Here is a 24,971-nt window from a genome sequence, read left to right as displayed (position 1 = left end):
AAATTCAAATTGTTAAATTCTTTATATTGTCTCTCCATATCTTTTATACTATTAAATTTTCCAAATGATTAATAATAATGTATGGATCAAGTTGGTGTGATATAAATTTTCTAGCATGCTACATTAATGTGGCCAAGATCAATCTTATTCCTTCAAATTTGATTAATTAAACAACTTCAAGAATAATTTAATACAGCATTATTTCCTCTTGCATATGTTTAGAAAAATAAAAATAATGTATTAAAGTTTAATGACCATTTAAATTAAAATCCAATGCATTACAATTACTTCATGTTATGTGATTTAAAAGAATCCAAAAACATCTTATGTTATATCATAGAAATAAAAAAAGGAAAAATAATGCAAAATAACCACCACTCTTCAAGCCATGCAGGTGCCATAGTTAGTAGAGACATCAAAGGAAAAATAATACCAAGTACACATTCTTCAAGCCATGAAAAAAGTCTTGTGCTTAGAAGAGATGTCAAATTTGCCTTCAGATACACAATTTTAGCTTTAATTCTTAGGAGAATAATCAACTTTGTAGAATACGAGGAAGGACAAGAAATTTTTGTTTAGCTCTTATAGTAACTAGCCAATGAAGTAAGCATTCTTTCTTGTGGATGAGGATGCAAATACAAAATTGCTTAACTTTTCATGTTTTCAAAATCATAAATTAAAAATGAGACTTTTACAAGTCTCAAAATAACTAAACATGTTTTATCAGGTGCAATACCTCTCATACAATCTTTAAGGAGTTAACAGTAAGAAGACTAACAAACATGTCTCTTATTGGGTGCAATATTTGTCATAGGATCTTTAAGGAGTTGATGGTGCCTACAAGCCTAAAGTACAACTAAAGAACCATAAGTTGTCCTTGAGGCATGTAGGCTACCAAATGCTGCTATTGGAATAGATATGAAGCCTTGGATCCCCCTTGGATCCAACCAATAATCCACATCATATATGGGCTATATACTATAGCTATCCTATGGACTACTCTATTGATCACTACAAGTGCCAAGATATTGTCCCAATGGCCTACTCATAATAGTCTAAAGTCTTGGATCCACAACCACTACTATGCATCATGTATGAATTGTATACTACAACTATAGCTACCCTGTGGACTAATCCAATGACCACCACAAGTGCCAAGATATTGTCCCAATTGCCTACTCATAATAGTCTAAATTCTTGGATCCAACCACTAATGTGCATCATGTATGAATTGCATACTACAACTATACTAACAACTAATCTACCAATCACTAGTTGTGCCAAGATGTAGTCCCAATTGCCTACTCTCTAGAATTCTTGTGGAATTTGTAATTTTGTTGCATAGGCAATATATAAAGGCTAGCACACAAGAAATAGAGAAACCAAGGGGGGAACATGCAAGGGAGAAGAGGAGGAGGAATGCAGAGGAAAATTTAGGGGTGGGGGATGGGGGGGTAGGTTGAAGGGGGAGAAAGGGGTCAAGGAGAGGAGGAGCATCGAATGGGGGAGAGAGGGAAGGAGAGGGGAGGAAGATTTTGCAAGTGTATATAAGGGATGTAGGTCCATACTCTATCAAAGTTTCATATCCCTCACATCAAAATTGGCCCATCTTCTTAACTCTAAGGGCCAATTTTATAAGTGCATGCACGTGGGGCTTCTTGGGTCTCAAAATCAAGCATTTTGGACCAATGTACTAACAAGATAATGTCCAAAGGGGATGAAATTTTGTAAGTATATAATTACATATATTACATCTACTCTTATCAAATTTCATGGCCGTCTCAAAGGCCTAATTCCCATGTTGCATGGGGCCTCCTAGGTCTTAAAATTATGCATTTGGACCCACTCTATTAGCATGATGATGTTGAAAGGGGGTTAGACTTTGAAAGTGTATATATAGGATGCTGGTACATACTCTTGTATATGTGTCCTGTGAAGTCTCAAATTGAGGCATTTGAAGCCAATGTACTAGCACACTAATGCCAAAAGGGAATGCAACTTAGATGTGTATGTAGGGTATTAAGATAAACCCTTGCAAAGTTTCATGGTCATTACATCTTTTGGGCTCAAGGCTTGATTTCAAATGTGCATGCACATGGGGCCTTGTAGATCTCAATGTTCCATCTAAACCCAATGAACTTACACACTAATGTTGAAATGGGGTGAGACTTTGAAATTCTATGTAAGGGATTTAGACACATAGTTTTACAAATTTTTATGGCTATGGTATGAGAACTACCCATTGTTCTAGTTTCCAAGAGAGGTGATTTCACACATGCATGCACATGGAGCCTTTTAGACTTAATGTACTGACAAGCTATGTCAAAAGGGGATAAGACTTTGGAAGTAGGTGTAAAGGATGTAAATACACATTCTTGCAAGGTAATTCTTCAGTCTCAAAATGAGGCATATCTTTAACCTATTAACCATGGAAAAGAGAAAAGAAAAGGGAGGACACGTGGCCAAGAGTTTTGCCATGTGTATTCAATTCTAGCATTAAGAAAAGATTGAGGGGATTGATGACATTGATTATTCATTGTCCATGGTTAATTTGATTCACCCATTTCAAAGGAGCTCAATCGTGTTATTGCTTGACATTTTGATTTGATCGAAGATGGAAGATTGTGAGGGAAGTCCCAGCCTGACCTCCAATTTATCTCATGATCTTCATTACATTGTGTTTCTCTAGTTTCACCATTGCTCAACTCTATTTTTCTCTAGCCTAAGAAAGTGTACAGGTGTTGTATTTGCTGCAAGTGTAGCCTCAAAGGAGAAGATAACTTCATGTTTCCTAAGTAAGCCATACATTTTTTGTGCTAAATGTCTACACTCCACTAGCTTCTTTGATATGTGTGGCATCGTGCGATTGTCAATCGATCCCCATGACTACCAATGTTCTAATTATGCATTGCAAGTAAATTGAGCATGCTGAGAGAAACTCAGCAAAGGGGGAAATGATGCAAGGAATTGCAAGAAAGAAACGGCCTTACGAACTGATCAAAGGCATGGATTTCATCCACTACATATCCTTAAATCATCTATAATGCTGTAAAAAAAGTCAGTTGTGCTGAGGCACAATGAACCGGAGCCCAATCACCACTACTGAGAAACAATCCACGTATGTTCGTAAGAGCCTCATTGTTGTTGATTGCATTGAATACAAGGCAATAGCTAGAATAGTGTGGACTTCCTATCACGATCCTCATCATCAATATTGGGCAACAATATCCATGGGTTTACCTCCTTTATCTTCAACTTCATCATGGGGATGTACGTCTATAGTTTCAAAAATATGTCTCCCATGAAGGTTTACATGTAACCATTTTTATTTGCTTGCATCCTTCTAGAAAAATGCTTGCTAACAATGCTTAGGCAACACAACTAGTTCATCAAATGAGTGACGCACTTTCAAAGAATTAATAACATAGAAACTATTTTACTTCCTTTGAATTTTTGCATGGGGAACCCTACAAATCATTTGTTACCATTGTGCTTTGAGCAGCATAAGCTTAAAAATCTTTCAGTTCATGTCAATTATTTGCTTTGAGACTCCAAAATTGTTTTTCTCCCTTTTGGTTGTTGCATTGCAAACCCTATAAATCATTTGGAACCATCATGCTTTTGATAGCACAATCCTAAAAATCCTATAGTTCACTTAAATTATTTGCTCCAACACTCTAACATAATGTAGCTCATCATCAATTACATTTGTGGGGCATTTGTGCCTCTTATTACTGAATAACTTTGTTGTTGAAATGATGCAATGAGAAGAAAGTCATAGTAATTCATCATGAATCAATACTCTCAATGTGAAAGTGATGACTACAGGCTCCACATACCATGATGGACACATGCTTATAATAGTACAAAAAGTGATAACATTGAGATTGCAAGTCTCAAGATGGAATTTATGTAGAAGCAATTTCATTTACAAGCCAAATGAAGCATGTAGAATCAATTTCACTTACATGCCAACTAAATCTAAATAATATCTCCTTCTTGTTAGTAACATCAGATCCATTAGAGTGTGCCTTGCTTATAGCATCTTGCACTAATGTTTTTCTAAAAGTATCTCTAAGTGTAGAGGATATCTTACTTGAATTTTTACCTATCCCTTCCAATTTGTTTAAGACTTTTCCTATCTTGCAACCTATTTTCCTTCTCATTTCCATAAATCTTCATCCTTTTTTATATTCTTTGAATTATATAAAATGTGTTCACAGGATTCATGGGATAATTTTACCTCTTCTCCTTTGCATTGCAAAACCTTAGCTCTTATCTTCTCATCATCCTCATCATTCCATACCCTTGGAGACTTTGTTCTACACTTATTAGATGTTCAGCGACATAAAACAAAGATTCGTAAAAAAGCCATTTCTTTGTACTAGTCTTTTCCAATCATCATTAACAAGTAACAACACTTGCAAGAGACATCTCATCCACAAAATGATTAGTGTATGCTCTTGTCATCAAACCCAATTTAATTCTTTTAAATTTACTGACCTATATAATGCACATGCTTGCATATCAGTTAAAATAATATATGAATGCAGAATAAGCAAAGAATACATGAATTTTTAATAAGCAAGCAATATACAAATGTATATGCACACTTGCTTATCCCGCCAACTACTCCTAGTCAATAAATGACCTCATAAAAATCTCCAATCAAGGGATCTTGGATGATTAATGGTAAAATACATTACAATACACAACTAAGCAAAATATAGGTGAGACAAAATTGTTTATGAGGGTGACCCAATAATTCACATATTATAACACCAACCTGTATAGTAGATTATGCCAATCATGATTCTTCATCATTATCGCGCAAGTCTCTAAAGGATGCTCCATATTGATCTAGTGAGTGTACTTATGGCTTATCTTTCCTTTATCGTAGCTATTTTTTTTTCTTTATTAGCTAATAGTTATTCTTAGATAAGATCCCTCATATGTGACCTATTCACCATTATTATTCTAGTTTGGCCGTAGTTGAGGTTTTAAATCAACTATTTAAAGTTTTTTTCTTGAAGTTATCGCATCCTTCTCGCTAATCATATATTTCCAGAAGGCTTTCCCTATGTTATTGAGCATATACATGTGATCTAAAGACGTGCAATCTCCAATATGACAAGCTACAACAAATAAATATCATATGTTTGCTTTGTGTCTTAGTTTTTTTCTCTCTCCCTTTCAAAATACAACCCACTTCTCATACCAGTATTTTGGATTTATACCTAGGTGGGCATTGTTTTGTTTCTATATTACCCTCCAAAGGATGCCTATCCCTCAAGCAAAAGCATGGTTCATTAGTAGAGACTTCCTATAATTTGGATACACCAATTCCCTTAGTAGATTTCAATTCATTATCTAGTGTTGAACATGTGTGATGTCCTTTGTTTGAGAGACATGTAAATTTTTTGGATAAACAATTAAAAGCATGCTCATCAATTATTCGATTGAAAATAATAGTAATAACATAAAGTATCCTTGTGAGTAAATTTTTTTAATAAATAATTAAAAAGCATGCTTATCAATTATTCGATTGAAAATAATAGTAATAACATAAAAGTATCCTTGTGAGTAAATTAAGAAGATACTTACTTGAAATTAATGGTAATACCATAATATTTATATATACTTAACTCAAGAAGATACTTAATTGAAAACAATGGTAATGACATAATACTAAAATATAATGAGAGCAAGATAGTAATAAATTGTCCATGCAATATGTAGTGAAACTTTTTCCAGTGGTGGGAGATCTAGAAATTTCAAACATTTCAACATCATTCCATAGAAGCTTCAATCCTTCTACTAGTAGCTCAAAGTATACATTCATTTCTTTTACTTAACATTCTTATGAGAGGTACACTTGACATACATGTATAGGCACTTAAACACTATAACTCTGTGTGTGTGTGTGCGCGTGCTCGTGCACGTGTGCAAGTACATGTTCGAGTGTGTGCATGTGCATGTGTGCGCGCGCGCATGTGTGTGTGTGTGTGTGTTATATAAAACATATAAGAATGCATTAAAAAATGATCATACAAGGAATCAATAAGGTTATATAAGGTTAGCATTAAATGCTCTTTTTTAATTACCATAAGTAGTGAAATATTTAGTTAACCAAGACAACCAGCCATGTAGACCGACTTGTTAAGCATGCTCCAAAAGGACTAACTCCATCAAAAGAACTTAAACGATCAAGTCTCATCCTTAAATGTTGGCCATGTTCTTTCAATATATTCGCACTTACTTAAATAATGACAATCATGGTATTAATGAAATTCCCTGAAGAACTTTCTTGGTATGTTGCAATAAATATGTTGTAACAAAGCATAATACTAACCTTGACAATGTCAAATATTGCTCAAAGAACGTGGCATTAACACCCAAACGTACTTATCAAGTAGGACATGGAACTTCTTTGTTTTTAAGTTCCAAAAATGCTATCATGTATCAAATCTAAGTCTTGTGTGAAGGCCATGAATATTATCTAATGAAACGAGTTAATAGTTGTGGAGGCAATAGATCATGCCATCATATCAACGTATATTAGTACAAGAGTTGATCAAGCGTGACTCTATTCTGTATTGGCTTGTTGGTCTAGCCACATCACTAGAGGTAGCTTGTAGAGCATCACCAAGAAAGAAACATTCCATTAACTCTAAAGCTTACAAGCCTAGGGGTATAATTTTTTAGGCATGTATGATACATAAACTCGAAATACCTCAAAGAGTAAGAGCATATAGACATTAATCAACGTGAGACAATCGAGACAAGGAGATCAAGAAATCTAAGAAGAAGACACGACTGATGGAAAATACAATTTGTTATAAGCTGTGTTTGTCATAGTTGTAGAAATATGCTCATTATATGACGATGAATCCACTTGCCAAGCTCACCAAAAATTTTGCTATTCATATCTTAGCCCTTACTATTAATAGAGTTCATTGCAAAGTTGTCCAACAAAAATTCATTCTTCTTACGTTTGTGAGACATATATCATTGGTGTTTATCACACGAGAACTTATTTAACAAAAATAAGGATGTTTGTATATATGTGTGAACTAGAACTATAGCTAGTGCTCACCTCTCCTCTAACCATAAGTGACCCTAAGTTAGTGGCCACTAATTATTCTAGTGTTTATAGCCTTAAATCTTCCATCAATGCCACTTTAGTATAGACTAAATACACCATGTGCAATGTCCCCTGAAATTTTTTTGAATGGAGGCTTAGTTTTATTAAACTCTACAAATGGAGACCTTGCATCAAGGAAAATTTCCCAAGTTCATTTGATGGGAGAGGCTTTTTCAAGAATTTATATTTTGCGGCAAGTGTCCAATGTGAATGTTTGTGAAGCTATGTATCAAGCTCTCTATCAAGCTACTCGGCTAAGAGGAAGGCCTTCTACTTTAAGAGACCACACCCCATTGCCCACTTCTTTCTCTCTGTCTCTCTCTCTACCCGCCCCAAACCTTGTGGACAAGATACTGTGTACAGATATAACAATGTTAACAAGGTAAAGTTGAGCAAAGGACTTTGTATCTAATGGAGTGTAAGAAAGATTGTTTAGCTTAGATGCTTTATTATTCTTGTGCTGGTGGGCTCGTTCTATTAAAAATACTTCTATTGCGCTAGTCCTAACCCATGGCCAAGGATTACCAATGAAATTTCTTGAATGGGTTCATGCACTCAGCCCTAGCTTCCACTTCCAATATAATTTATGCGTATGAAACTGTTTGATACGATTCCATGGTTGCCTCTTTTCCTAAGATGTATATGATTCCAGATAATGTTCAAGGGGTGATGTCATATTAAATTCCAGTACGGACATTGTATAATGTGCATAGCCAATGAGAGTGTTTGACAGATGACTCTTTTCCTAGGACGTACATAATTCTAGATACTATCTCACGATTATACCAAGGTTTGCCTTACTTTTGTTTACATAATTTTAGATGCCTCAGATACTTTCTCACGAATATACCAATAGGTATTGCCTTACTATTATTTATACTCAAAACTACTTACATATTTGACTCTGAAATTTCAGTCGATGTGCTTTTAGATGCATTTGCATCTTATTTAAAATTTCGTTTGGACTTTGTCTCCATTTGTTGAGTTTCACGTTGTTTTAAAGTATATTTCCCATGCGAGTTTTATCTATCTGGATGTATTGCCTCCTATTCAACTTGTTAGATAACATATTCTTCAAAACCATTACATCATTCATCTTTGATTTCAATTCCTCTTCCATTGTCTAATGGTTGTCTACATTTTCTTCAATTAACTATTATGGCAACTAGATTTTCAATTTGTTAGATTGGATACAGTCCAACTTGATTAAAGGGTACTACAATTTTGTTCATAGTGAACATACTAGAATACAATGCCATATTATCTTCCAACCGTCCCCCAAAGATTTCATCAAAACAGGAATAAATACTCACCTTTAATATAATTGATAGCAGCACAATCGCTAAATTAACTAGAGCTCATTGGTTAAGTCAATTGTAGCGTATGCACTTCCTTGACAGTTCACTCACCTTCCTTCAAAAAACTACAAAATAGTATCTTATTCCATATCCTAAATATTAACATTTTAAATCTTAGGAGTCTGCACAAGTGATAAATAAATCTATATTACGTAGTACACATGAAAATGTGGGATATAATTTTATATTGCTAGAAGTAAATGGTTAGTTTCTCCATCAGTTTCACATGTACTTCATAAAAAATTTCTAGCAAAAAATCCCATAATATGCGATTCATTAAACATCTCCTGACAATAGGGCTTAATTTACCAAGCAATGAAATGAACCAATTTTTCCAAGAGCTCCCTGTGCATCAGGGTGAAGATCGTACAATTGTTGTCATTGTTTTATTTGAGATTCTTCTCCCCGTCATTACTGCGTAGCAATACTTGGATTGTGTGACATACATAACACCTCTTCGACTTTTTGAAGACATTTCAAACGAGCCCTTGAGACCGATAAGGACAGTACAATCTTCAGCAGGTTTAGGGGGAAAGCATATCCTTCTAAATGATCAGGAAATAAAAATCCCAAAAGCTGTGGGTAAACAGACAGAAAATCTACACAGCAGGAGAGACCCTCTGACATCAACAAGATAAAGAACGGGACTTTGTATTGCACATGCAGAGTATGCAGCACATACATTGCCAACAGTATGAATCACATTCCCACCTTCAGAGAGTCCTTAGTCGTCTCCAAAAGTAGTTTTCTTCCCTGAAAGGACAAAAAACAACGTTAGGCATCCCTGCAATTTCGCTCATCCACACTCCCTTAGTCCCCTCCAAAAATAATTCTCTTCCCTGAGTGCAAAACAAAAGGTTAGGCATCCCTGCTGCAATTTTGCTCATCCTCAGGTGATATTTCTAATTTTTTGGTCTCATAAAATTTTTTGGCCTTCAGTACACAGTAATAATCCTCTTTCTTTCTTATGGTTTTCCACATGGTAATAAACCTTTAGTTCTTTCTCTAACGTGTCCCTGCTTTTTTAAGAAGTCCCCCACATATAACACAAAGGCCAACAAAAACAGACCTGTTCCAGATAAATTGACTTTTTCCTTCGGTGTTCCGAACCCTCTTCCACCTCTTCCTCCTCCCCGGCCTCCTCTACCTATGCAACACAAGAAACGTTATGAAGATGTTTATTCTAGTTGAAGAAAAGACCTTGTCATCACATCTGCTTACCACGATCCCCAAAATCACCCCTTCCCCGGCCACCACGGCCACCACGACCTCCGAAATCCCCTCGTCCACGCCCACCACTGCTGCCGCCGCCGCCACCCCCACCAGCCTCCTCAATATATAATGAGCGGCCATTAAACTCCGATCCATTGTATTCAATGGCCTTGGTAAGACCATTTTTGTCCTTCATGTCAACATATGCAAACCTGCACTCACTTTAAAAGTTAGCATAGGGACAATGAAAACCTCACACGCACATGTGTTTATGTGTGTGTGTGTGAGAGAGAGAGGGGGGGGAGGGGGGGGATCTAGAAACTTTTAAGATTGCAGAAGGAATGTCAATTTTCCTGGGTGACACAGGTAAATAGTGGGACGGGGCACGGGCCAAGGGTGTCAAAGCGTGATTATTTAAACCCTCTAGAAAACAGGCGGAAAGATTAGAACTATTGGAAAGAGATGCAAGGAATAAAGGAGGCCCAGATGCAAGGAACAAAGGAGGCCCAAGTTGTACAGGATAATTTTGAAGCAAAATGAAGCAAAAAGAACACGCAAAGTTCAGAGCTTTTTCTCAAGCAAGATTCAGATTGATGCAGTCAGCAGTCAGCAGTCACCAATCACCATGAGACACAAATCTGTAGAAATATAACAGGTAAACTACCTTAAAGCCACAAGCATCCCAACCTTGTGTGCACCCTCTCTCTCTCTCTCTCTCTCTCTCTCAGAGACACCACACACAGGTTAGCACCATCAGAATGTGAACAAACGTGCCAAATACTAGAATGTGTGTGGTGACTGACCTAAAAAAACAATGCGCCAATGTATTCAGCTCACCCCTTAATGTTTCCAGTCTCTCTGTCAGTTGGAATCCGTATGTTCTGCACTCCACACTCGCTAAAAAATTCTGTCAAAGAGTTACGAATCTGCACAAAGACCTAATTTCGTGAGAAATTGATATCATGTGACTTTGAAATCAGACATGAATGACACATAATAGTTCATATACCTAGATGAATCCAGGAACATTCCCAAACTCATCCTCTAAAAACACAACATAGTGCAATTCCAATCTCACGATAGTCACTCATAAGATTGAAAACCATAAACTCCATCATGCATAGCAGGGACTAGCTACTATGACATCCCCACTGACGTCATCAGTGCCCAACAGTGGGTGTAGACCATAGTATAAAAATATGCTCACACATCCAAATCCACACACCCACACATACTTGAGCATCCATTTATACAAAGTCTTTGAACTGAGTTTCTGTCTGCACTCCGGAGGTGAAGGGCAAACCCAGCCATGACGAAGGCTAGCACTAAAGGAGAAGGCTAATCAAAAAGTAGTCCAAATCTTTTCATTCAAGCTATAACTGCTTGTAATAGTTCACTTAAAATTGCAAGCATTTACTTACACTGTCTTCATCCTGAAATTTGTCAAAACCTCTAACGAAAGCAGTTGCATCAGAGCTGGATCTGGGAGTCCCACCTCCACTGCAAGAAGCAGAGCAAGACTTAATAACCCATGACTGGATGCATCCATACATCTCTCTCTCTCTCTCTCTCTCTCTCTCTGGGCGTGTTTGTATATGTTTTCGCATATATACAGATGAATAGATTTAGATATAATCTGCATCCCCCCTCCTATATATATATATATATATAACTATATATTTACACAAATACACACATTAAAAGAGAGAGAGTGAGTGTTTGAGTGTAAATAGTACCTCTATAAAAAAATGTGAGTGTAGATATACAAAGATATATATATATATATATAGAGAGAGAGAGAGACGTACACACACAAACACGAATTCCAGAACATGCCCAAACTCTTCCTATAAAAACGAATAGAATACTGCAGATTGAAACCAAAAAACACATCAAGCAGGGGCAAGCTACCATGACTCAGCAGTGACGCTAATCAAACAATTGATGGCTTCACCATTGCCCTTACTGGATAATTAAACGAGGTGCCAAAACCACTATAGACCCTGCAGATGGATAGCAAAAATACTAAGCTAACTTAACATTTTATATATTTATATATATATATATATAGAGAGAGAGAGAGAGAGAGACGTACACACACAAACACGAATTCCAGAACATGCCCAAACTCTTCCTATAAAAACGAATAGAATACTGCAGATTGAAACCAAAAAATAAAGTATCCCAATGAGTTGGAGGGGTATACCTATCCTCGAGAAGGCCCCATCCATCTAGTGATAGCATGCCACACGTGCCCTTCTAGCTGGTGGATGTGTTATAATTCTCTTGCTGGCTGTTGACCGTTCTTGTCCATGTCTTTTGTTTCATCAGCTTTTCCCTATCTTTGATTGTGGTTCCTCTTTTATCTGGCAGCATCATCTCCACCTTATATTATCTTTCTTCTTTTTCATCTCCCTTTATTGTGGCTCTCTGTTTTGCCTTGGTCTCTTTCTCTCTGCCAACTCTGCTTTTACAAGTTATGCCCCCTTTTCATGGGTTTATTCTCCTTAGCAGGGGCAAGCTACCATGACTCAGCAGTGACGCTAATCAAACAATTGATGGCTTCACCATTGCCCTTACTGGATAATTAAACAAGGTGCCAAAACCACTATAGACCCTGCAGATGGATAGCAAAAATACTAAGCTAACTTAACATTTTAAAGTCAATTTAAAACACTAATGATTCTTATGAAAAAAGTCAACTTGACAAAATACAAACTAAAAAAAATGGAAGGCCCTTTGGACCAAAAAACAACCATCTTCTGATAGTCCCTTAGCAGGGTGTGCAAGTCTACATTACAACAGAGGCTTCAGCAGGGAAGAATAATCACTAGGTGAGACTTCTCTTTAAAACAAACCTGTAACTGCTGGTGAAAGTCTCAACCAAGTATTATCATCTTAGTGTACTTACATTAGCAAAACCTCCATGCATGGAATTAACCAAATCACATAAACAATATCCAGTATGAATGGAGGCTTTTGCATAAGAGAGAGAAAGAGACAGAAAGAGAGCACTATATACCAACATAGCAACGTAAACAAAGTTACTCATTCACTATTCACTTCCACAAGAATGAAAGGGCCAAAGCAGCAAGATTCAGGCAATATTTTCCTTCAAGAAAACCGGATTGAAGTCATGTCACGCCAATAACCATATATCTAGATCATTCCAGGAACATGCCCAAGCTCATCCTTTGAAAACACTACAAATAGTGCAATTTCGATCTCATAATCATATTGCAAGGTTGAAAACCATAAACTCCATCACGCATGACAAGGGACTGACCAAGCACCGATGCCATCAACATCCAACAGTGGGTCACACATACATATACACACACATCCACGCACAATTGAGCATCCATCCATACAAGTCTTCATACTGAAATTCTGTCAGCACTCCAGAGGTGAATGGCAGACTCAGCCATGACAAAGGAGGCACTAAAGCAGTCAAGCTGCAACTGCAACCTGCAGTACAATCAAATATTAATGTCCTCTGTAAATCAAAACTCATTGACAACCATCCTTGTCAGACTTTAAAACATAAGCTAGTATTCCATGTGAATACTTTCTAGATCTAAGGATAGTACCTCTTGAAGACTGTAGAGCTCAAGAATAAAGAGTACATTTTTGCAATGAGCAAGACAACAAGCATCAATGTGCCATCAAGAAAAGACAGCATATCATCTATGCAAATGAAAATATACTTAATAGGAAGAAACATCAAACACCGACACAGGCAAACTTTGAAAGACTATGGACATGCACCTGAAACCTCCACCCCTTGGTGACTTCCAGTCCGGTCTTCCTGCACTTGATGGTGAGAAAACTCGCTCCCTGGCTAGATCAACAAAGATGTCACGTCCTCCAAATGACTGTCCACTCTTGTCACAGGCCTGCCACATTTTCCAAGAGAGATCGTTAAACACTGAAAATCATACAAATAAATTGAGAAAATTTTCCTCTATGGTTGAGTAATGACATGTCCAGTTTCACAAACTCTTCATGACACAGAATGACAAAGAATAAAGAAACCTGCAGAGGGACAAGATTATTAATGAAATAAAGAGTAACAGATGTGAATACCACCAAATACCTACATTCCTAAAGCAATTAAAGAACAAAGAAGCATCGCCCCCTAAAAAAAAGAAGCAAATCCCAAAGGCTAATGCGACAGTGGCAGATGTAAACAACCTTCTTTGCTCCTTCCTCTGTAGTGTATTCTATATGTCCAAATCCTCGAAACCGTCCATCGCTTCCCATTGCAAGCCGTACCTCGTGAATCTCCCCTGCATCCTGAAAGAATTCTCGACTGCCATAATACACCGACAGCACAGATCAGTCAGCCAAACATGAACAAAGAGCTAGCTTGCTTGAACAAAGTGACCAGAGAAATGAAGCACATGAGCTTACACGGAGTCTTCATCAGCACTCCAAGCCAAGTTCTTCACAAACACAGTTTTACTGCCACCTTCAGTAGAGCTTTTCGCAGGTGTTGCAACCTTCATCCAACAAAGGCATCAACACTGTAAGGCCAGGCCCACACTACACAAGTATAGCCACAAGGCTACAAAATTCCTGAGGCCAGAAGTGCACCTGTTTAAATTTCTCCTTTCCATTCTCGTTCTCCTTTTTTTTCTTAGGCTCTTCATCCTCCTCTTCAGATTCATCCTCCTCATCTTCACTACTCGGTGCAGCACCATTCACATTGCCTTTAACAGTGGCCTTTGATGGTATCGTCTGATACCAAAAATCCTTTCACTCAAGGAACACTAGGAGCACAAAATAAAGAATCTACAAATCCAAATTCATTATACCTGCTTTGCATTCTTTGAAGGTTCTTCATCAGACTCACTCTCATCGGTTTCCTCAGAGCTTTCTTCTTCTGTAGATGCCTTAGCTGGAGCTTTGGGTTTTTGCAAACTTGATTTAAGCTGCAGTTACCCATCATCGAGGCTATTTAAAACTTCGTTTCAGTGGCTCTAAAATATAATAGTAGACCTTTTTTGTAAGAAGAGCCAGAAACAGCCTCTGAATGCTGTTAACTTTTGGCTTCCCTAAAGTTTTTTGCTAGTTCATCATTAACTCCGCCTTAATGAAAGCTTCACAACCAGTATAAAACTATTGCTTTCTTGGTTTTGGCCATACAGGAATCATTAATCGATACAAAAATATCATCTAAACGTAAGACTCCACTTGATGAGCTCAGTTGATGGCTACACCTCAAATTTCTGTTTTTGTACATTTGGCTCGTCATCTGACTCCTCTTCACTACTATCTTCAGAGCTACTTTCTTCGCTGCTTTCTACCTTCTTCAAAGAAGAAGGCCGCACTCCCAATTTCGCAACATTCTTAGACTCCTTAGTTTTTGTCTACAAGAACATTTCACACTGTTTATTAAAACCCAATAATACTATTCAATTAAACATCAAACAATCTCTCTTCTATTAAAGATGTGATAGTTACCACCTCCAATTTCTGTTTCTTAACTTTAGGCTCCTCATCTGATTCATCTTCACTACTTTCGTCAGAGCTACTCTCCTCACTGCTTTCCACCACCTTTGCAGAGGCTTTCCCTACAGGCTTTGCAGTACTCTTCACTTCCTTAGTCTTGGGCTGAAATAACAACTACAGATTAAATTTGAATTCTGGTATCACCAGATCTGAGTAAATTTACTTTTGAAAGAAAACCATTGATATGTTTTGCACACTGTCAGCTTTGACTTTCTAGCTATCTTACACAAAATCAATTTGCCTGGAAACAGTTATATTCCAACTTTCCTCCCCTACTTTCGATCAGATTAGGCTCTCTGTCTTGCTACTTTCTTCAGAACTACTACTCAACCTCTCCACTCGCTTCACCCCAGAATTCCATTAAACTTTTGAGCTAGACTTCATAACCTTGGGCTTTGTATATGAGAAATTGACATTTACCACTTCCACGGTCAGTTTTTTTCCTGCAGGCTCCTCGTCTGACTCTTCTTCACTTTCTTCAGAGCTACTCTCCTCACTGCTTTCAACCTTCTTTACTGGAGGCTTCACTAATGGCTTCCCCAAAATTTTCACTTCCTTCTTTTTCAAGTAATGTGAATCTCAGGATTAGTTACAGAACCCAGACAAATGAAATTGCAATCCATAAACACTAAACTCAAAGGAGCCAAGCAAAATCCTTAGAACGTGAAATCATTCAATCATAAGTACCTCTGACTTTGGCTTATTAAGCTGAGGTTCATCATTTAGTTACAGAACCCAGACAAATGAAATTGCATTCCGTAAACACTAAACTCAAAGGAGCCAAGCAAAATCCTTAGAACATGAAATCATTCAATCATAAGTACCTCTGACTTTGGCTTATTAACCTGAGGTTCATCATCAGACTCTTCTTCATCATCACTCTCTTCTGAACTATCTTCCTCATCACTCGATTCCATCTTCACAGGAGGCTTCAGGGAAGGCTCCACTGCCTTTGTAACTGGTTGCATCTGCATGAGAAGAGGAAGAAAATGTTTTTTGATAGAAAAAGATAGTTTGCATGAGATTGAGAAAGGGCTTGTGATGTTAATTGTTGATACTAACACTGACCCCTCAGGAATGAGGAGATGAGGCCTTTGTATCAGTTACAGCTCACATATTACACAGATTACAAATAAACACTAGCACACCATAAATTTGATATTTAAAATTTCTAGCAGCACTATTGCTGACTAGGATATCCACTACAATGCAGACAGTAAAAATAAAAGAACCAAGATTGAAAAAAAATAGAAAAAAACTTCCAATACTAGTCTGAAAAGATGTGTATCTCAACAGATGGGGATACAACACCCACTGGCTATGGCAAAAACGAAAAGCAGTGTACTATGAACTCCAGTGGCAATCCCTGAGAGTTAAGACAACAAGTGGCATTTTATCTACTGTAATAAGAAACTCCTTATTACAAGGCTCATTCACCTCTTCATCACTCTCAGATGAATCTTCCTCCGAGGAGCTTTCCTGCTTTACCGCAACCTTGGCAGCAGCAGGCTGCAGCTTAGCTTGAGAAGCAGCAGGAACAACTTTTGTACTTGCTTTAGCCAAAGGCTTTACAGGCTGCAAAACCCAACAGAAAAGTTTTTGTGATATCCTAACTTAAGCAACTCAAGTTAATTGTTAAACCTATAGGAATTACTATTCAAACATGTAAGACGAGAGCAGTAGACTGACTGCACAAATCAAGAGTTTGCTCACCTCTTCATCACTTTCATCAGAAGAGTCGTCCTCCGAAGAGCTTTCCTGCATCGCAGATGCCTTGCCATTCTTGCCAGTAACTTTGGCAGGCTGCAATTTAGAAGTCAATACAGCTCCAGCTTTTGCAACTGGCTTTGCAGGCTGCAAAAAATAAAATAGAAAATCAAATACACATCTGCAAGAGCTTTACCTGGGAGATTCTTAAGACAAATGAAGGACAGAAATAAACTGAACATAAAAGAGACCTATGAAACCATTCGCTATACTTTAACCACACATCAACCTCTGGCATAGCAGAGTAACCTGCATTCTCTTTCATCAATATGCAATGTCTGTATACATGAAACATCTTCAAGTAAGCTTTTCACAAACCTCTTCATCACCGTCAGAAGAGTCCTCATCTGAGGAGCTTTCCTGCTTCCCACCTTTCTTGCCAACCTTGCCAGCAACACCTTTAGCTGGCTGCAACTTAGCTTTGGGGGCACTTGCAACAGCTCCAGGTTTCACACTTGTTTTAGCTGGAGGTTTCATAGGCTGCAAAGCAAAACTCCACGAAACATTCAAGATGATCACATCAAATCTTTTGGTGCATAAAAGCTTTAAATGTATGTATATGTGTGCGTGGAGAGAAAGAGAGAGAGAGAGAGAGAGAGAGAGAGAGAGAGAGAGAGAGAGTCAAATTCATAAAAGTAACTGATCACATCTGTAAGAATAATTCTGAAGGCCACCAGTATAATTGCAATCAAAAATTCTGCTGAGTCAAAAACGAAACCCCTGTTGTGTCTGCTAATTAGACCACTCTATATGGGTCACTCACCTGAAGATCAGTTTCTACCCCTTGGCAGGGCCGGCTTCAATGAGATAACAAGTACTACAGAAGCCATCTAACTACCATTACAAATTCCACGAGGAACTCTACTGTATTTTGTCTACAAACCTCACTTCACCAAATTCTTCACATCCTCCTAGACCTCATTTTTATTATTTTTCCCCTGCGTTACGCACCTCGCCAAAATTTCCCTGTGCTTCTAATTGGCTCCCCCATTCAGGTTTACCACATTCATAAGCCTTCAACATTGGCCCAAGCACCGCTCATAGATGTGCGGTAGAGAAGGTTTAGCAACATGTGAATAGCACATTTTAATAAGCATACAAATTTCAGAAATTATATTCCTTTACCCATTCAATTTTTTCAACAGATGCATCCATAATGATGGTAAGAACAAGTGGCCATTGTGGCTCATAAAAAATAAATAGAAATCATGCATGGATGATGTGGTCTACTCCCTAATTTATTTTATTACTAATCCCCTAATTAGACCAGATATACCCAAGCTTCAGAATCATAATTCCTTCCCCATTAAAATCAGGTCATGGGGAGGAAAGGGGAAAGGAAGGCTGGCTCAAAGGATGAAAAGTTGAGGGCGGAAGCTTAATAGTGCATTCCTTAATGATTTTAGAGTGTGCTTCTCTAAATCTCTTCAATAGACTAGATGAGAAATGAAGGCCAAGATCATCCAAACTTTAAAATTGGTAATTTCTTCAAGCAAGAAAAAAGGGAAGGAAATGCAATGCACAAGGGGCGGGGAATGGAAAGAAGCACCCAAGAGGAAGAAGAGTGAAGTTTTGTTTAAACCAAGATAAAAAGAAATGTATCTCCAAAGGAAATCTCATGTTCCCACCAAAAGATGCACTGTCGTCCAAAGTTTTCAACAAAATAAGAGGTGAACATACATCATGACATGTTTTTAATAGTTCTCAAATACGATCCTCAAATCCAACCTTCCAAAGTCTTAAAGAAAACAGAAACAAAAGTAGAACATATAAGAATTTTGGTGTGGGAGTAAGCTCACATTCTCCGATATTAAAGAAGTGAAGGTGTGGGTGGGAGTGTGAGAGAGAGGAGGGGCAGGGGGGGAGAGAGAGGGGTGAATAGTTCTCAAATACGATCCTCAAATCCAACCTTCCAAAGTCTTATAAAAACAGAAACAAAAGTAGAACATATAAGAATTTTGGTGTGGGAGTAAGCTCACATGCTCCAATATTACGAATTTAAAAGTGAAAGCAAAGAAGTGCGCGTGTGGGTGGGAGTGAGGGGGGGGGAGGGGGAGAAGGAACAGTGAGAACATGAACAATGAGACACAAAGAGACCGGGGGAGGGGGGAGGGGAGGCAGGGGGTTGATCTAGTTAATGTAGAGCTTCTCCAAAGGTAAAAGTCAACTTTGGTCAACTACATCACATTTAATAGGGAAGAGTCTGAACATTCATCTGTATACATAAAACTTAACCATAATTTCAATCTACTTTGGTAACCCAGTCCATATCTGATATGCTTTTTTAAAAAAGATTATCAATATTACACCAAAAGGCAATATCTCCCAGAAACCCCCTTCCATGTTCGAACATCAATCCTCACGACTTGCTGATCTTTCCTTAGATAAATGTTGTTGGAGCGCCAATCATGGTTCAATCCTACCATACGCAAGAAAGGTATCCCTAGAATAGCCTCATACCCAGGGCTATTTTGGAAATCCATTACAACAAGGCACACCCGATATGTGAGACCACAGGTTTCGATTTTAATGTTATTGAGTACTTCTATGGGATGAGCCATGCCTCCATCATCTAATTTAACTACCAAGGAAGTACTCTCTCGGATAGAACTTCCCCACTTTTCCCAGCATTGTTTCATGGACTCTGCTTGTTTATACCTGCAAGTTATCTACACTCCAGTTCCTTGCGATGGCCCCTCTTCCCAAAACATTTAAGCCTCCCTTTTGCTCCCTTCTAATCTCTTGCGAATGTCTTCTGCCTCTGAATGCTCTTTGGCATACAACATCTTCAACGCATTTCTGCTTTTTTAACTTCATCGCCAGTTTATGTTACTGCCATAATATCATTCATATTACATTCTCAGATGCTTGTAAAACATTCCACCAATAATAAGAAATCCACTTAGGCTTCGTACAGATACAGGTTGACACTCAGATTATGAGCATTGCTCAGAATCTTGAGGGCAAAAGAGAGACTTGATCAATGTTTATGGACCTTTACTTAGGCTCTCCTTCCAGTCATTATCAAACATAACAAATCCAATTGAAGCCATCAATCCAGTCCAGGAAAATCTGGCAGGACATAAAAACAAAACAAAAACTTATGGAGCAAACTGGCCATTACCTCATCATCAGAAGAAGATTCTTCACTGCTCTCCACAATCTTGGCAGGAGGTTTTGAGATTTGGGAGCCTTTCTTTTTAGGAAGCACTTTTGGAGCCTACATAGTCACAAACAGCTTAAAACTGCACAAAACATTGAGAATGCAAACACTCCAAAATCTGCAACCATACTACTGAAACTACCAAGCAGAGAGAAGGACTGCTGCATGTCAGATGATTAGATGTGGAGACAAACACCTCTTCCTCTTCAGATTCAGATGTCTCTTCTGGAAAAGGTTTTTTCTTTTTTGTTAAAATGGAAGTGTTCTCCAATGTCTTCTGCTTCTTTGAGGGCTTGACCAATATAGCTTCCTCCAGGCCTCGCTTACCTGCTACAGCAGCACAAAAAGCCAACTTACATACAAAAATGACAACTGGCTATATAAACCTTTTACAAGTATATGATAGCTAAAAGCACCTTTCTTCTTTTCCCCTCCAGGTGTATTATTTCTAGGCACTGGAGTCTGCATGGACCATTCAACGAAAAATTTAAATTAGCAAATGTTAAGTCACAAGATTTACAGAGAATTCCATAAATCACTGCCAATTAAGACTCACTAAAGGAGTCACTACATCACTACATCACTGGGAATATGACTGATATCATGCTAAAATATACCAAGATATGCAGGAGGAGCAAAGGGGAAGGAAGGGGATTAGAGAGTTCCTTTGATGAAGCCGGAGGTTCAAGCAAGTGCAAACTCCAAAATTCCAACATGTATTTACATTTGAATACACTAAGTTAAGTTTCATTATAACACTCCATGCCATGACTTATGTTTATGGAAGCTAGAAAATCCTGAGAGCAGGTTACTGAGAAGTTTCATTGATGAACAACTCCCACACTTGAAAATAAATACGAAATTTTCACGATGAGATATCATAGGAAGAAGGGGACTTCTCTTGAAACTCAAATGGTTTCAATTTGCTTGAATATGTTTCCACCTTTGGAGAAGAGCTTGATCTTCTTCCGCCAGCATGATTTCATTGCACCTACTACATCCATCCATGAACAAACACATCTCGTGCCTTGCTACTTTGTCCAAGATGCTATCCGTGAATGCTAATGGGAATCAGACTTTGATTGTTTGTTTGTTAAGCTGCCAATGGTCTACACACACTCTGAACCTGCTGTTTTTCTTTGGCGCATTTAGGATTGAGAATGCTTCAGACTGTCACGATCTGTGACGTATTCCTTTCTCTATTTCTAGACTTATGGATGGTTTGATGAATGTACACTTGTGGAAGGGTATGCCCTTTCGACGGGACACTTCCTAAGAGGCACAACCCTTGCCCTTTCGACAGGACACTTCCTATGAGGCACAACCCTTCACAAGAGACATCCTATTGAAAAGACATTTCTATTGTAATGTACCCTCTCATCAAGGGTCACACCCTTCACAAGGGGTACACACAAGGGGTACACACCTCTTCATGCACACACTTTAGAGTACACACCTTTTCATGTGTGACTCTTCACTCTCTATATAAGAGAGGCCCAATTGTATGGATGACACTACAGATACACTACAGACATTCAAGCAATACAATTATTCCTTGTTCTCTGCTATCTCAGTCTCCTTTATGTTCCTTAGCACATTTCTAAATATAGTAAATCTAGGATTTCTTACAGTGGTATCAGAGCAAAATTCGCTCCTGCCTGTAGGAAATGCCCCCCACCTTCTAGCGCTGATCTGATACATCTTTTCCGCTAGAAGGATACCCATGCACATCGTGCATGGAAGAGATGGAGAGGATGAGCATAAAAGTTTTAAGCGCCAACCCTGCCTAAAGTCATCCATGGCCTCTCCATCTCCCACACATCACGAGTTGATGTGAATGGACACGACAAAAATCATTCTTTTCAAGTGCTTGGGCTGTCCCAAAACCAAGGGACGCACCTTTTCCACCATCGGACACACCTTTTGATGAAGAGTCTCGACTCCTCACTCAAGGGACACACCCCATCATGGACACAAGGACACACCTATTCATGTAGGGACGCCCCTTTTAAAAACAGGGACACACCCCTTCATGAAAAGGTGCACCTATTCCAAGGGTCACACCCCTTCGAATAGGCACACCTTTTAGGCACCAAGCACCTATAAAAGGGTACCTAGAGGGGTTAAAATGGAAAACCCAGTCCCAAACCTTAGGTTTACCCTAGCTACCCTAGGGTTAATTAAACCCACCATTTAATTTTTGGGCAACCACCCAACCTTAGGCAGCCCCCAACGAAAAAGGGACGCACCTCTTTGACATTTCGTACGGATTTGCATGCACCGTACGGATTTCCACGCAGCAGCAGCCCGCCTCAGCCATCGCCATTCGCTGACAGCCCACGCAGGGTCTGCCCGCCTCAGCCCTCGCCATCTCGCTGCTAGCCGCGCAGGTTCACTGCCCGCCTCAGCCCTCACCATATCGCTGCCAGCCCGCACAGGTTCGCTGCCCGCCTTGCCCTCGCCATCTCGCTGCCAGCCCACGCCAGTTTGCTGCCAGTTTTCACGCACCATCTCGCTGCCAGCCGTGCCATTTTCGCTGCCAGCCCCTTGCCTTTTTCGCTGCCAGTTTCCTTGCCCTTGCAGCCCTGCTCCTTTCCAGCCTGCATCGTGTGCAACACCAGCCTCGCCAGCCCTTTCCTGTTTCGCCAGTCTCCCATGACAGCAGCAGCCTGGTGCGCCAGCCCCTATTGCGATCCAGAATCGGGTACCTACAGCCTGTTGCGCCATTGATAGCCTGCTCTCCTTAGTTCGCTACATTTGCCTGCCAGATCAGCAGCAGTTTCAGCCTCCTATTGCGATGAAGACAGCCTATTAAAAGCCCAGATCTGCTCCTCGCCACCCATTGCAACATGGACCTCCGGACAGAAATCTGCAGGCCTCTTCTACGCAACAATTTGGCAGATTAAATCATAGCCAGGTGGAGTCTTTCCATTCTGCTTTTAAGGATTCTCTTGTCATTATCAAATTACAGCAAATGAAAGACGCTCCCTTAAAGCATGGAAACCCCTGGTAATTCACCCGACATTTCAAGGACACCTCAAGCATCATCTACCACACAATATCGTGTTCAGATTGCACAACCAGCCCATTTCGGAGCTTTTGCATCGTGGGATTTCTGTGTCACGTGCCCTCCTAGTGATTTGGACCACATCCTGTATCTTCTGCGTGAGGCACCTTTGTTACATTACTTCCTCAGCACAGTCCAGGTTGTGTTCCGCGAGACACGAAGATACCCAGAACCCGATATTCCTCAAGAGTTTGCTGTCCATCTTTGGAGAGAATTTTACCCCTCACCTTCAACATCTCCAGGGTACTCTCCACCTCTTTCAGCTCCCAGATATCCTCCTATACAGGTTGTACCTTCCCCAAGACAGTATTTACACTGAAGGCACTCCTTCTCCTGGATATCCTCCACTTCTAACAGCAGCTCCTTATCCCTTCTCAGATCCGTGGACTCTACAACCTACTCCTGTCCTCTCACGAGCAGTAACACCACTTTCGGCATCACCGGTGTTACCTCAAATAGGACCTCCTTTACCAGACTTCCACGGGTGGTTCCATCCTGCCTCGCCTGCCCCCTCCAACATGAGCAACCTCAGGGAGCAGCCCGAATCTTCTTCCAGGAATGGTACAAACTAGAGCGCAAGTTCGCACTTTTCTCACAGGGATCTCCGATATGTCGCAACGCTCGCGTGAAGCCTCTCCAGAGATCAAAGACTCAAGTCCAAAAAAGACCCCTGAAGTCAACGTACAAGGCGAATCATTACTACAACTTCAAATTTCCCAGCTTCAGGACAGCATCTCCGACTTGGTCCAGAAAGTTCAACTTCAAGATTCTCGCAGTACCACACATATAGAGGATGACGTGACGCAACCACATGACTATGCGGATTCATTCCCACCAGAGGTAGAAAACACTGAACTACTGCCCTCTACCATTTACTTCAAGCTTCCAAAACTAAAAGACTTGACATCAATACATGTGCATTTTTGCGAGCCATTGGTCAACTGTTCGGCGATTGCGTTGACCAGTGTAGACTGTTGACCTCACTGAAGGCAAAAAGATCACCTTGGCAGCCTCCCTCCTCAAGGATACAGCTTTTCTATGGTGGCAAAGACGCTTAAAGGACGGCAAAAGTGTGTTAACATGGGAACATTTTGAACACGTGCTCCGTACGCAGTTCATACCTGCCAAAGCAGACTTCCAAGCACGATCAAAACTTCGACAGTTGGGACAAACAGGCTCCCTGTCTTCCTACATCTCTCAGTTCACCACATTGGTACTGGAGATTGAAAGTTTAACTGAGGATGATCACCTTCATGCTTTCATCTTAGGCCTAAATCCCTCGTTACGCATTGATGTCCTTAAAGCAAACATCACCACCACTGCAGGCGCTATTGCTTACGCAGAGCGCATTACAGATTTTCAAAGCACAAGGAAGCAGAGTGCTAATCGCACACAGAATTCTACTATGGCCAAAGGTACTCGCCCTCAGGATAACACCAGGTTTCGAAAAAACTCCGGTAATCAAGGTCAGCGACAGTCTCAAGATCCCCAGAAGACTCAAAAATCATATGCTGGATTCCAACAGAAGCACTCCTCCAAGGATCGCGCCTCTTCTTCTTCACAAAGTCATTACCGACATCCCCAACATAAAGGTGCGACAACTGACAAGAAGAACAACTCCAACACAAAAGGACTTTGTACCATCTGTACATGCGACCATAGATGGTTCGATTGTCCCAAGCGACCAAAGCAAAATTCTAATATGGAACCTGGCACTTCCCAAAGAGAAGATGTTACCCAGCACAA

The 24,971-nt window shown here is 39.5% G+C and overlaps 1 protein-coding gene across 1 annotated transcript; it reads right to left on the bottom strand.

Annotated features, from left to right (window-relative positions):
• Positions 1-8,816: 8,816 nt before the first annotated feature.
• Positions 8,817-22,885, bottom strand: LOC147885115 (uncharacterized). Its single transcript, XM_087397273.1, has 21 exons — positions 22,574-22,885; positions 20,575-20,620; positions 20,355-20,485; positions 20,120-20,215; positions 17,314-17,475; positions 16,942-17,082; positions 16,666-16,803; positions 16,053-16,196; positions 15,649-15,786; positions 15,181-15,330; positions 14,937-15,086; positions 14,532-14,648; positions 14,311-14,454; positions 14,128-14,216; positions 13,909-14,026; positions 13,483-13,610; positions 11,136-11,214; positions 10,552-10,640; positions 9,724-9,926; positions 9,572-9,649; positions 8,817-9,255 (listed from the first exon to the last, which is right to left on the bottom strand). Exons 1-21 carry the CDS (start codon positions 22,883-22,885, stop codon positions 9,227-9,229), a joined length of 2,682 nt encoding a protein of 893 aa, XP_087253399.1. The 3' UTR covers positions 8,817-9,226.
• Positions 22,886-24,971: the final 2,086 nt, after the last annotated feature.

This window comes from Dipteris shenzhenensis, chromosome 26, assembly GCF_047967505.1.
Source record: "Dipteris shenzhenensis isolate YYH24624 ecotype China chromosome 26, Dip_SZ_1.0, whole genome shotgun sequence".
NCBI lineage: Eukaryota > Viridiplantae > Streptophyta > Polypodiopsida > Gleicheniales > Dipteridaceae > Dipteris > Dipteris shenzhenensis.
Note: the sequence above shows the minus strand (reverse complement) of the source record. Positions and strands in the feature narration are given on the sequence as shown.